Source organism: Diadema antillarum, unplaced genomic scaffold, assembly GCF_040938485.1.
Source record: "Diadema antillarum isolate AM-2024a unplaced genomic scaffold, OU_Dant_1.0 seq00001684_RagTag, whole genome shotgun sequence".
Taxonomy (NCBI): Eukaryota; Metazoa; Echinodermata; class Echinoidea; order Diadematoida; family Diadematidae; genus Diadema; species Diadema antillarum.
The window spans coordinates 113848-125031 of record NW_027272379.1 but is presented as its reverse complement, the minus strand read 5'-3'; the positions used below and the strand labels follow the sequence as shown (position 1 = coordinate 125031).

At 42.8% G+C, this 11184-nt stretch overlaps 1 protein-coding gene across 1 annotated transcript; it reads right to left on the bottom strand.

Moving 5' to 3' along the window:
- Positions 1–8944, bottom strand: LOC139711681 (uncharacterized). Its single transcript, XM_071623541.1, has 6 exons — positions 8887–8944; positions 7652–7908; positions 7117–7207; positions 6645–6855; positions 6381–6475; positions 1–204 (listed from the first exon to the last, which is right to left on the bottom strand). The coding sequence occupies exons 1-6, from the start codon at positions 8920–8922 to the stop codon at positions 1–3; spliced, it is 894 nt and encodes a 297-aa protein (XP_071479642.1). The 5' UTR covers positions 8923–8944.
- Positions 8945–11184: the final 2240 nt, after the last annotated feature.

Here is an 11184-nt window from a genome sequence, read left to right as displayed (position 1 = left end):
TCACTCAGCAATCTTCTTTTGTCTTGATCGGTGCTTCTTGGATGCCGAGGATGGAGCAGATCGGGGTCTGGATGGGAGACTATCGAGTGGGAAGGCAGCTCCATAGGTCTGACACGTATGCCTCAGGGCCTTGTCATATTCTTGGTTCAGTTTGGCTGACTGTTGCAGAGCAAACTTCAAATCTTCAATCTCCTCAAAGAAGTTCTGAAGAGAAAACTACGAAGTCTCAATGTATGCAATAACAGAGTCATGGCAGAAGAACATTTGCAAAATGCAGGTAGTGTAGTGGTGTGTAGTGGTATGTGATGGTTGCACTCAAAAAATCTCTTTAAATTTCAACCAAAAATTGTAATTTATGCCCTAGACTGTCATCATTCTGTTGTAAAAGTTGTTCACTTTACATCTTGCGGATCACAAGGGACTGTTTTCGCACGATTTCCATCAAGTATTTCCGCGGAACATCACCAAGTTGACACCAAGCTCAAGATTTGAAAATCAAGACCTGGATGTACCAGCCCCATATACTATCTTCTATGTTAGTGTATGCATGCAAACCAACCTCTCTGAGTTTTGACTCTGAGTAAGTCAAAGAGCCCCTGTTTAATGCTTCTGACAGTGATTAATCTGCTATCCAAGTTTTCATCCTACATCTTGTGATCTAAGGGACCATCTTCCCACCAAGAGGCAAGTCTTTTACTGAACATTACAAAGTTTACATCAAGATTTCCTGAGCAGCTCAAGACTGGGAGTAGATGTACCAGTCCCATATACTATATTCTATGTTACAATGTAGCATATGTAAACAAGCTGACTTTTTACTGAGCAGGTCAAGACCTGGATGTACCAGTCCCATATACCGGTACTATCTCCTGTATTAGTGTCTTATGCTTGCAGGCCAACTTGTCCGAGGTCTGACTCTGGGTTTTAATGGTCAAACAACTTCTGCTTTATGATCCTGATAGCTGGATAGTTATCAATTTGTCACTTGAAAGCCTCCAGCTTCCAGCTTACATTTTATGTACTGAGGGACCATTTTCCCATCAAGTATTTTTATGGAACGTAATGAAGTTTACATCAAGATTCTCTGCGAACAACTCAAGACTGGGAGTAGATATGCCAGCCCCATAACAGTGTACATGTACTACATTCTACGTTAGTACATGCATGCAAACATACTTTTCTGAGGTAGGCCTCTGTCTGAGTATAAGTCAGAAAGCCTTTGTCTTTGTTACAGACAGACTGCATAGTCAAAGTTACCACCCTACATCTTATGGACTGAGGGACCGTCTTTCCATCAAGTTACTGTACTTCCATATAATTTTCAAGTTTATAACTGAGACTTAGAGTTCAAGAGCAGCTTGAAGTAAAAGTAAAACCAGCCCCACACTTCATTATTTTGTGCCAGCGTACGGTATGCAAGCCAGCCTGAGCTGAGACTGTTACACAACCATGACCTCTCCGCCTCATCCTGTCCTTACATTATTCTCACTTGTCATCAGCTTGTCTATACTGACTTCGAAGCTCTTCTTGCATGACCACAGCGATCAACCTAAACACCTAGACTGTTACCCAGCACAAGCTTCAGAAAACACCTCTCTCTGCCCTAGCTTTGATAAGTATGATGTGTGCAACTCGAGCACATTGCTGCTTCTTCAAGCTTACCAGAGGCAACAAAAATCCACCAGTGTCCTCAACTTTCGTTCAGCTAGTCAAATTGCAATTCTCCTGCTACTAGGTGGGCAAGTTGAGAGCAATCCTGGACCAGCTTTTCCATGTGCCATCTGCAACAACAGTGTTGGAGACCATGATCGTGCTCTCTTATGTGATAGTTGCAACACCTGGTGCCATACCTCCTGCGTTGGTGTTACAGAGGGTTCGTATGAAGTTCTCACCAAGCTCAGTAGCTTCTCCTGGGTATGCTGCAGATGCCATGGGATAAATGCCGAGTTAACCAACTCCTTTAGCCACTCCGATTTCACTTCACACAACCGTTTCTCATCTTTGGATGCAAGCGATTCAACTGATGACAGCGTAGAGCCCCCACTGACATCAACCCCAACTTCTGGAAGGCTGCCACGTCCGCATTTTTCACCTTCTAAAAATCGCAGGAAAGTTCTCAGTGGTATGGTCATAAATTGCAATGGGCTCAAAAGCACCTTGAAAGTTTCCCAATTTCAAGCGATTTTAGATGACCACAAACCAGATATTGTTCTTGGTTGTGAGTCCAAGCTTGGCAGCAACATTCCAACTTACAGCATATTTCCGAGATGTTACAATGTGTTCCGGAAAGATCGAAATGAGCATGGAGGTGGTGTCTTTATTGCAGTTCACAACTCTCTTACAATTGTGAATTGTCCGGAATTTGACTCAGATGGTGAAATTATATGGTGTAATCTGCAATTTACCAATGCAAAGCCGCTCTTCATAGCTTCCTACTACCGTCCACCATCAAGCCTTAGGAAGAGTCTTGAAGGCTTGCATCTTTCCCTATCGAAACTCATGTCCAAACACAGGAGAAGTCATCCTAACATCATCATTGGCGGAGATTTCAATCTCCCTGACATTGATTGGGAGACAAATTCTACCAAAAGTTCAAATCGTGCAAGTCTTCATCAACTCCTGCTAGACACTATGCTAGATTTTTCCTTGGCGCAAGTTGTCAGAGATGTCACACGCCACACGTCAGGGAACATCCTGGATCTCATACTGACTTCAAACCCAAACCTGCTTACTAACATACATACCCAACCGGGTATCTCGGATCATGATGCTGTCATATTCACTTTTTCTGGAAGTCCTAAGTTCAGCTGTGCCCCACAGAGAAAGATCTACCAATTTCATCGGGCTAATGAAGACGGGCTCAAAGAAGCAGTAGAAGAGTTTTCCTCTAGCTTCCTACTGTCATCCCCAGAGCTCACCTCGGTTGACGGAAACTGGAAGAAAATTCTTGACTTCCTTACAGAATCTATGGAAAAGTTTATCCCATCAAAGATGAGCAAATCCAGACGGCATCTCCCCTGGATCACACCTGTCCTCAAGAGACAAATGAGAAAGAGGGATAGACTGTTCAAGAATGCTCGAAAAGACCCAAGTACTTCAAAATGGAAACTATACCGTGAGCATCGAAACAAGGTAGCGAAACTTGTTCACCAGGCTCACCAAGAATATGTCAATTCTGTCATAGGAGGCAGTCTCAAAGAAAACCCCAAAACCTTTTGGAGTTATGTCAAACAGTGCAGATCAGAGAGTGTTGGAATCCCACCACTACGTACTGACAGTGGCTTGTTCACAACCGACAAAGCCAAAGCCGAGTGTCTAAACAAATTCTTCCACTCAATACATACCGGATATCAATCCTGCCATTCTGACTCCAAGGGCACCTCTCCTTATCCTGCCATAGGCCATCTTCACATTAATAGACCTGGTGTGGCTAAACAACTACGGAATCTCAACCCATCCAAAGCTTGTGGCCCTGACCAACTTTCTCCTAGATTACTCAAGCTTGTTGCTGAAGAGATCGCACCAGCACTAGCATTTCTTTTCCAGCAGAGCATCAACACTGGAAAGGTTCCATCTGACTGGAAGTACACCCTTGTAACACCTGTCCATAAATCTGGTGATAAGTGCATCCCTGCGAACTACCGACCCATATCATTAACATGCATCTGCTGCAAGGTCATGGAGCATGTCGTGCTTAGTCACATCTCCAAGCATGTTTCTAGGTACAACATCTTCGTGAATGAGCAGCATGGATTTCGCCAGAAGCTGTCCACCAACACCCAACTTATCTCAGCAACACACGATTGGGCACATACACTCCAATGCAGGGGACAGACAGATGTGGCTTTTCTGGACTTCCAGAAAGCATTTGATCGTGTCCCCCACTGCCATTTGGAAACCAAACTAAAATTCTATGGAATCACAGGGGATACACTCCGTTGGACAATGGCACTGCTATCTGATAGGCAACAGGCAGTAATTGTCAACGGCTCCAGGTCATCATGGCTGCCAGTGACATCAGGAGTGCCCCAGGGATCCGTAATAGGACCAGCTCTTTTCTTACTCTACATCAACGACATTACCAGTAACATCCAATCTACTATGCGACTTTTTGCTGATGATAGTGTTATCTATAGGGACATCCACTCAGAAGATGACAACATCTCCCTTCAACGTGATCTTGAGGTCTTATCCACCTGGTCCAAAGTCTGGCTTATGTCATTCAATGTGAAGAAATGTGCAGTGCTCACCATTACAAGAAAGCGTAGACCCAACATGTACAACTATACACTATGCAATGAATCCATCCCTAGAGTTGACAGCTACAAATACCTGGGAATTACAGTCACCAAAGACCTCCGATGGAATGAACACTGCCAGGAAAAGGCCAACAATGCCAGCAAAACTCTTGGCCTGCTGCGCAGAACTCTTGCACCATGTCCAAAGACTGTAAAAGAAAATGCATACAAAGCCCTGGTTCTCCCCAAACTTGAATACAGTCCAGAAGCTTGGAATCCCTACACATCACAGTGTGTTGAAAACCTTGAACGAATCCAGAGAGCAGCTGCACGTTTTGTAACCCGGGACTACCGAACGACTACATCATCTTCGAGTCTCGTGAGACAGCTTAGATGGGATCCTTTGCACACACGTCGCCTCCTTGCACAATCCACAATGTTCTTCAAAATACGGCAGCAACTTGTAAATATCTCCTTCCCAGCTTTCATAGCACCAGCCCCATACATCAGCAGAAACGACCACAGCCTCAAGCTTACAGTACCTGTGGCCACCATAGATTCCTACAAGTTTTCTTTCTATCCTCGAGCCATCCGTATATGGAACTGTCTACTACATCAAGCAGTAACAGCACAAACCCTGGCTGCTTTCCAAGAGGCTGCCCTTCCAGCCATCCGAAGGATGAAGCCTCCCATTGGTGACAGGATGCTGTAATTCAAGAGCATCTTTTACTTGCACATGTATCACGTTTTAATTGTACATATACTGATATCATCACGTGCACCATCACATACTGCCACTGCACCAACCCATCCCAGTCTAGCTGTGCTTGCAGCTGCTATAGGGATTACTCCATCAAGAATCAAGAATAAATCTTTTAGAAAATATTATACACTAGACAAGATTCTGTGACCTAAAAAAAAAGTGTTGCCTGAGGGGCAAAAAACAAATCAGGTGCATACTTGTATAAAGCGCATTGCTCTCGCAGGCGGTACGCATACCACATACCCGCCTGCCTGGCTGGCCTGATAAAATCCCTCCATGCGATGATGGGACGTGCATGGGATGTAACATTTTAGTAACGTAACACTTATGCGCTTGCCCCCCATATGCAATTTTTGCCCCTAAGCAAGTTGAGCGATGACTTGATGATGTCACTGGAATCTTGTCTATATCACTTGATCAACTCTTACTCAAAACATGATAAATACGTACGCAGAGCTACCAAGTCTCACGCATGACTCAAGCATTTAGGGGCCGTCTCAAGATCTCACGCATGGCACCCATTTTTCTCACGCACCGCGCGAAATCGGCAACTTGGGCCTGGAATAATGAGCATAGCTCAAAAGATTAAATTGATAGTTGCCACTGAAAGTATATTTTCCTTTTGTCTTTCAAAATAAGTAAAAAATAGTCACTTAAGTATGCACCTGATCGCGCCATTGAAAGCTAAAAATTGAAAAAGCTCCCTACCGTGGGAGGCTAACAGGGGGAAAAACCCCTCCCACACCCTCGCTCGCGCACACATTCGCTCGCCGAGATGCCGAGTCATGAAAATCTCACTCATAAAAATGTTGTGAACTTGGCATCCCTGCGTACGCCTATGTGGAGCCACATCATATCAAGCTTGCTGGGATCTCTCATTACTTTGATCTTATCTAAAGCAGTGCTGTTATCTCTCCATGACCAATTTCCACATCAATTATTGTAGGAGAAAACCAGTATAGAATGTAACATGTTAGATGTACATTTGCACAACTTCAAAATCTTCATGAGTGTTGCAGTGGGTGTATATTTATGTGTAACAGCAACTGTAGCACTAGCATGCATTGTACAACCACAGTCCAGTAAAAGTTAAATAATATCTCAAACAACACACAATCAAAATAGTATCAAGCACATATCCATATGCTGTGGGAAGATTGTTTGCTACTGCTAACCTTTTCAAAACAAGTTTCAAAATAAAATCACTGTGTATAGTTTGGGCATTACCTCTCTCGGCAGAAGTTTGCTCCTACACCAACTTTACATTGACTGAACCCAGAAACATGAATCGTAGGCCTATCCCTGCCCCCAAATAAGTTACAAAGTGATCATTGCATATACAGTATCTCGTAAAACGAACAAAAAGCTGCAAAACTTACCTCATCCAGTGCACCAAGTTCTTTTTTCAGCTTGTGCTTGTCTCTGGCCAATTTATCTCTCTCAAGTTTGAGGGCTTCCATCTCTGCAACCAAACCTGCAGATGGAAAATGGGATTGTTAATCAGCGAACAATACAGTCCCTACTCCTCATAACTGTAAAAGATTTCTCAAAACTAAAACTTTTCACAGGCAATAAGCCAAGGGAAAACGATGTCAGCTATGGTCCACGAATCCTTCAATTTCACATGCTTGCATTCTTCTTACCAGCAGAGTAGTTAAGGGGAGAGTATGAATTCCTTCCTCTCGTTCTTTTCCCGGAATGTCTTGGGGTGGCACGAGTCCTGTCTCTGGGTGTGGTCTGCTTGTCTCTTGGTGTACTCCACCCCTGAGGGGTGTATCTTTGCACCTGTGACTCCAGGAGGCGGACTCGGTCATGGGCAGTAGACAGTTGCTTCTCCAACTCCTGAATCCGAAGCTACATCAATGGAGAGCATGAGAAACTAACTGGTAAGTCAGATTGACAAGGTGAACAGGTAGGGCATCAACTCCAAGACATACACATTTCTTTTGTTCACATTTTCTCTTTCACTTTCCCCTTAGCTCTCTATTTTCCTTGCTTTGCTCCAGAAGAAAAGCCTTTGGATTTCACCTTCTTTTGCTTTGCAATGTTGTCTGCAAGCTTCAAGGTTGTGTACATAATCATTACAAGCATACAACCCAGCTCACAGAGACTTACATTCAGAGATGCGATGACCTCTATGTGCTTGGTGTTGGCTTTCAGTTCTCGTTCATATCTCTTCATCAAACTTCTGTGGTTCTTCAGCAAACTAGAGCAAAAACAAAAACAAAACAAAAAGCAAAACAAAATTTTTAAGTATACAAGCTGATTAAATGAAAGATAAACAATTCCCTTTTATTCACATTTTCTGTAATGTTTCCTTTACCAGTCTTTGGTAATGATATTTTTTAATTTGTTTTTATTCCTAGGCTGCTTAAATGATCGAGTTTACACATATTTCGGGAGAAACCATTCAAAGATGCAAAGTTTTTCTCACTGTGTAACAATGGTATTTGAGAAGATACATCATTAACATGTAACAGCAATGTGTCTGAATTAGTTTGCAAGTCACAGTGTTCAGCAAATTTTGATTAATTTATTTTGCTACATGTAGTTTGCCAGGGACTACTATTGAAAGGTTATTTGTTTATTTATTTATTTATCAGCCTATTAAAGGAATGCACAAATGTCATTTAACAAAGTAAAATGTTACCTATCTATTGTCTTCTGGTTCTCAGCTTCCTTAGACTTCCCCTGAGGTAGGGACTGGGGCTGTTTGACGACCCTCCATGATGACCCCCTGGGATAGGGTTCTGTCTGCACAGCGACATGCCGCACAACGGAATGCTCCCTCAAGAGTTTCTCAATCTTCAGTCTCTCGTTGATGGATGCAAGCTCTTGCTCCAAGGCGTTGTTTCTTTTCTTCAGCGTCTTGAGCCGAGAAACCAGCTTTTCATTTAAGTCTGTCAACTTGTGGTACAAAGTACACAGACAGCAATGAAAATGTGAATAAGAGGTCTAAACAAATTAGAGTACATTATGTAGAACCTACTGGAAGGACATTCAGAGGCTTTTTTTTTTCTTTTTCTTTTTTGACTTACCAGCACTCACACTGTTGAAACCTTTCATGCTTACCTGATTTGTCTCAAATAAAATTGGAACAGAACATCTGTTTACAAAATGACTCAGCAAATGCTAAGTCTTGAGTCCTGAAAAACTGACATACAATGTACATGGTATGCAAGTCAAATTAGCTTTGATGATATGATTTACATCTTGCTCTGCGTGAATTGCCTCTACCATCCATCTATACACAATCATCAAACATAACCATCCCTCAATCAGCAATGCACTAAGCAAAAATATTAAGATTGTGTACAGGTGTTTAATACAGAATTTGAATTAATATTAACAGAATACAATTACAGTGTACAAATACAAGATCAGTCCTGGGTTCAGGCTGGGGTGCACCAAGTGCCCTTCCCCCTTATTTCTGGTTAAAACAATTAGAAATAAAAAGAAAAAATGGGGGGCTCATGCACCCCCCCCCCTTAATTTTGTTAAGGCGCCCCTCTTTATTTAGTTTTACCCAATTTCTGAATCTGCCCCTGCAAGATCCCATGAAATCTAATAATTGCTTGTATCTTTGGATTTTCTACTAGGCCTACCAGTGGCGGATCCAGAGGGGGGTGCACAGGGGGTGCACCAGGCACCCCCCCCCCTTTTTTTTTTTCAAACGAAGGAAATTAAAAGAAAAAAATGGGGAGGGGGCATGTGCGCCCCCTTTTAATTTTGTAAAGGCGCCTCCCCTTTGCGGAATTCCTGGATCCGCCCCTGGGCCCTGACTACCACCATGTTAACCAATCTGACATCAATGTCGTTTTTCTTGATTACCACATTAATCAAATTTATAGGGGGATACTTAATAGGTAGATTCTATGGCCTAACCTGTGTACAGGAGTGGATTGGTGGCATGGCCGACATCTCGCTAAGAGTTTAGAAGTTGGCACAGCACAGCTAGACTATTATTATAGCGTGCCGGATTTCAGCGGTGAAGACTGTACAGATGATCGTTCCAGATGTTCTAGTGAGTAGTGTTAGGTAGCGGTGGAGACACTGCAGAATTATAGTAAATTTACTGTAGTTATACGGTAGTTAAATGACGGAGAGTGATTCCGGGTGTCTGTCGTGTGTCGACTGCACCAGCTTCCCAGTTTTACCGCGGGCTCGCTCTGTCGCTGGTAGACCTACCCATGGGTAGGTGGTTGTTGTACTGAAAACCTCACAGTTTCCTTGGCCTTGATCATAAGAATCCACTGCCCGCCGCCGGCCGCCGCCGCGAGTTTCCATGCATGTACGCGTGCTTGCCTTGTTTACGTTCTTATCTTGTTATCGCGGGAACCGAAACAGTGCTGCCCTAGTCTTATTTTCTCAAATCTTATGAATATATTACGCTTAAAAATATTTAATAAAAATCATTTTTAACCAAAAAAAAATTAAATAATATTTTTAATGAAATAAAAATAAAAAATACTTTCTAAGCAGCATATTGACTGATACAGACTCGTTAGATAAACTCGAATAGAGAGCAAGCTTATTTATATGAGGTTAATGATCTGGAGCTCCAAATTCGAAGGTAAGAAAGATTCCTTCAGTGTCTAAACTCTAACTTATAAAGGGAGGATGATGCAACCATACTTTGACATTATAGTAACCAAAGTAATTGCTAAATTAGTAACAAAAACCGCTCTGAGATAGAAAACCGTCAGCATTGCATTCTGAGTTAACAACACATTAGATTGTGCGAATATAATTGGATACGAGCCAGGTATTATAGTCCCACGCGTTGAATAGTGTGTAGTGACAATTCTTTCTCTCGGAGTCCCTGCACCATCCACCAATTAACTAGACTAAATTTACATGTGATTCTATACACAGCCCAGTCGCTGTTGCACCATGCAAACTGCCCGAGTTTGGTATACGAACGGTATTGCATTGTGAGGTAGGACTACTCATTGACATACTTGTAGTTACTCAACAAGTAACAAGAGCTTAAGAGTGTAAAGACGTGCAGACCAAAGTTACAGTGCAGTAACCAGCCCGAACGCGAAACGTGTCCGAACACGTACACACGCACGCTTCGCATACGGGCTGCTGGTAGTGTAACTGCGACCAGCAGCCCCATACGGCATACGCATAGCGTAATGGGGCTGCGGACTGTAGCATTCACCCCCTCAGCTCAGGAGCCTGATAGGGTAATGTCGCGGACAAATATCAACTTAAAATCGAAAAATTTCTTCAATTTGAAGACTTGGCTATGTCAGTTGAAGTATTGACAACAGGGTTCATGCAAAGTTTGGTTCTGTCAATAGATGCTCGTCCCTTTCTGTTCGAATTGATGACTTGTATTTATTGTAATATAATGAATGTGACTCGGTCGAGAGGAACCTGGGACAGTGGGAGAGCTACACTGAATTGACGGCCAGCGCATGCACACAAATTTCAAATCCATTGACTGGATAAGATGTCTGTGTGCGCATGCGCTGGCTGTCAATTCAGTGTAGCTCTCCCTGGTTCCTCTCGACCGAGTCATTAAGTGAATAAGTCATCAATTCGAACATAAAGGGTCTATTGGCAGAACCAAACGTTGCACGAACCCTGTTGTCAATACTTCAACTTCACCGGTAAGTCTTCAAATTGAAGAAATTTTTCGATTTTAAATTGATATCTGTCCACGATACTAGCCTGTCATGATCCTGAATGCTACAGTCCGCAGCCCCATTACGCTATGCGCATGGAGCTGCTGGTCGCAGGTACTAGGTAGTGGTACGTAGAGATAGCACTATCACTGGAAGTAGCACTGTAGCAGTAACCATCCCCATTACCCAATCGATGCAATGTGCCTCTAAAAAAAACAAAAAACAAAACTACACTGTACGTTAGTCGTTACGACTTAAGTAATGGACCATGGCCATACATGCATGGACAGGTGCATCTTTTTGGTAGTTTTGCAGATGTTTGTGTTGCTCACTTAATTTGCACAGAAGAGAAGGCCCTAACTCCACTGTTACGACCGAGCAGGGCCCAATTTTGGATTGCTTTAGCTTTGCTAAACTACCTTTGTTTTGCTTTGCCATGTTTGACAAATGGCTGTGGCCTTGCGGATAAATTTAGATAATTTTGCCCGAGATTGATGCTTACTTCAGTTGAATTTTCTTGGTTCCATTCTGCATGCATTGTACTTAT

Coding starts and splice junctions, on each gene's coding strand:
- LOC139711681 (XM_071623541.1), bottom strand. CDS start 8,922: ATGTCGGCCATGCCACCAATCCACTCCTGTACACAG. Junction 6,476..6,644: donor TCCCCTTAACTACTCTGCTG/GTAAGAAGAATG, acceptor TTCCATCTGCAG/GTTTGGTTGCAGAGATGGAA. Junction 205..6,380: donor AACTTGGTGCACTGGATGAG/GTAAGTTTTGCA, acceptor TTTTCTCTTCAG/AACTTCTTTGAGGAGATTGA.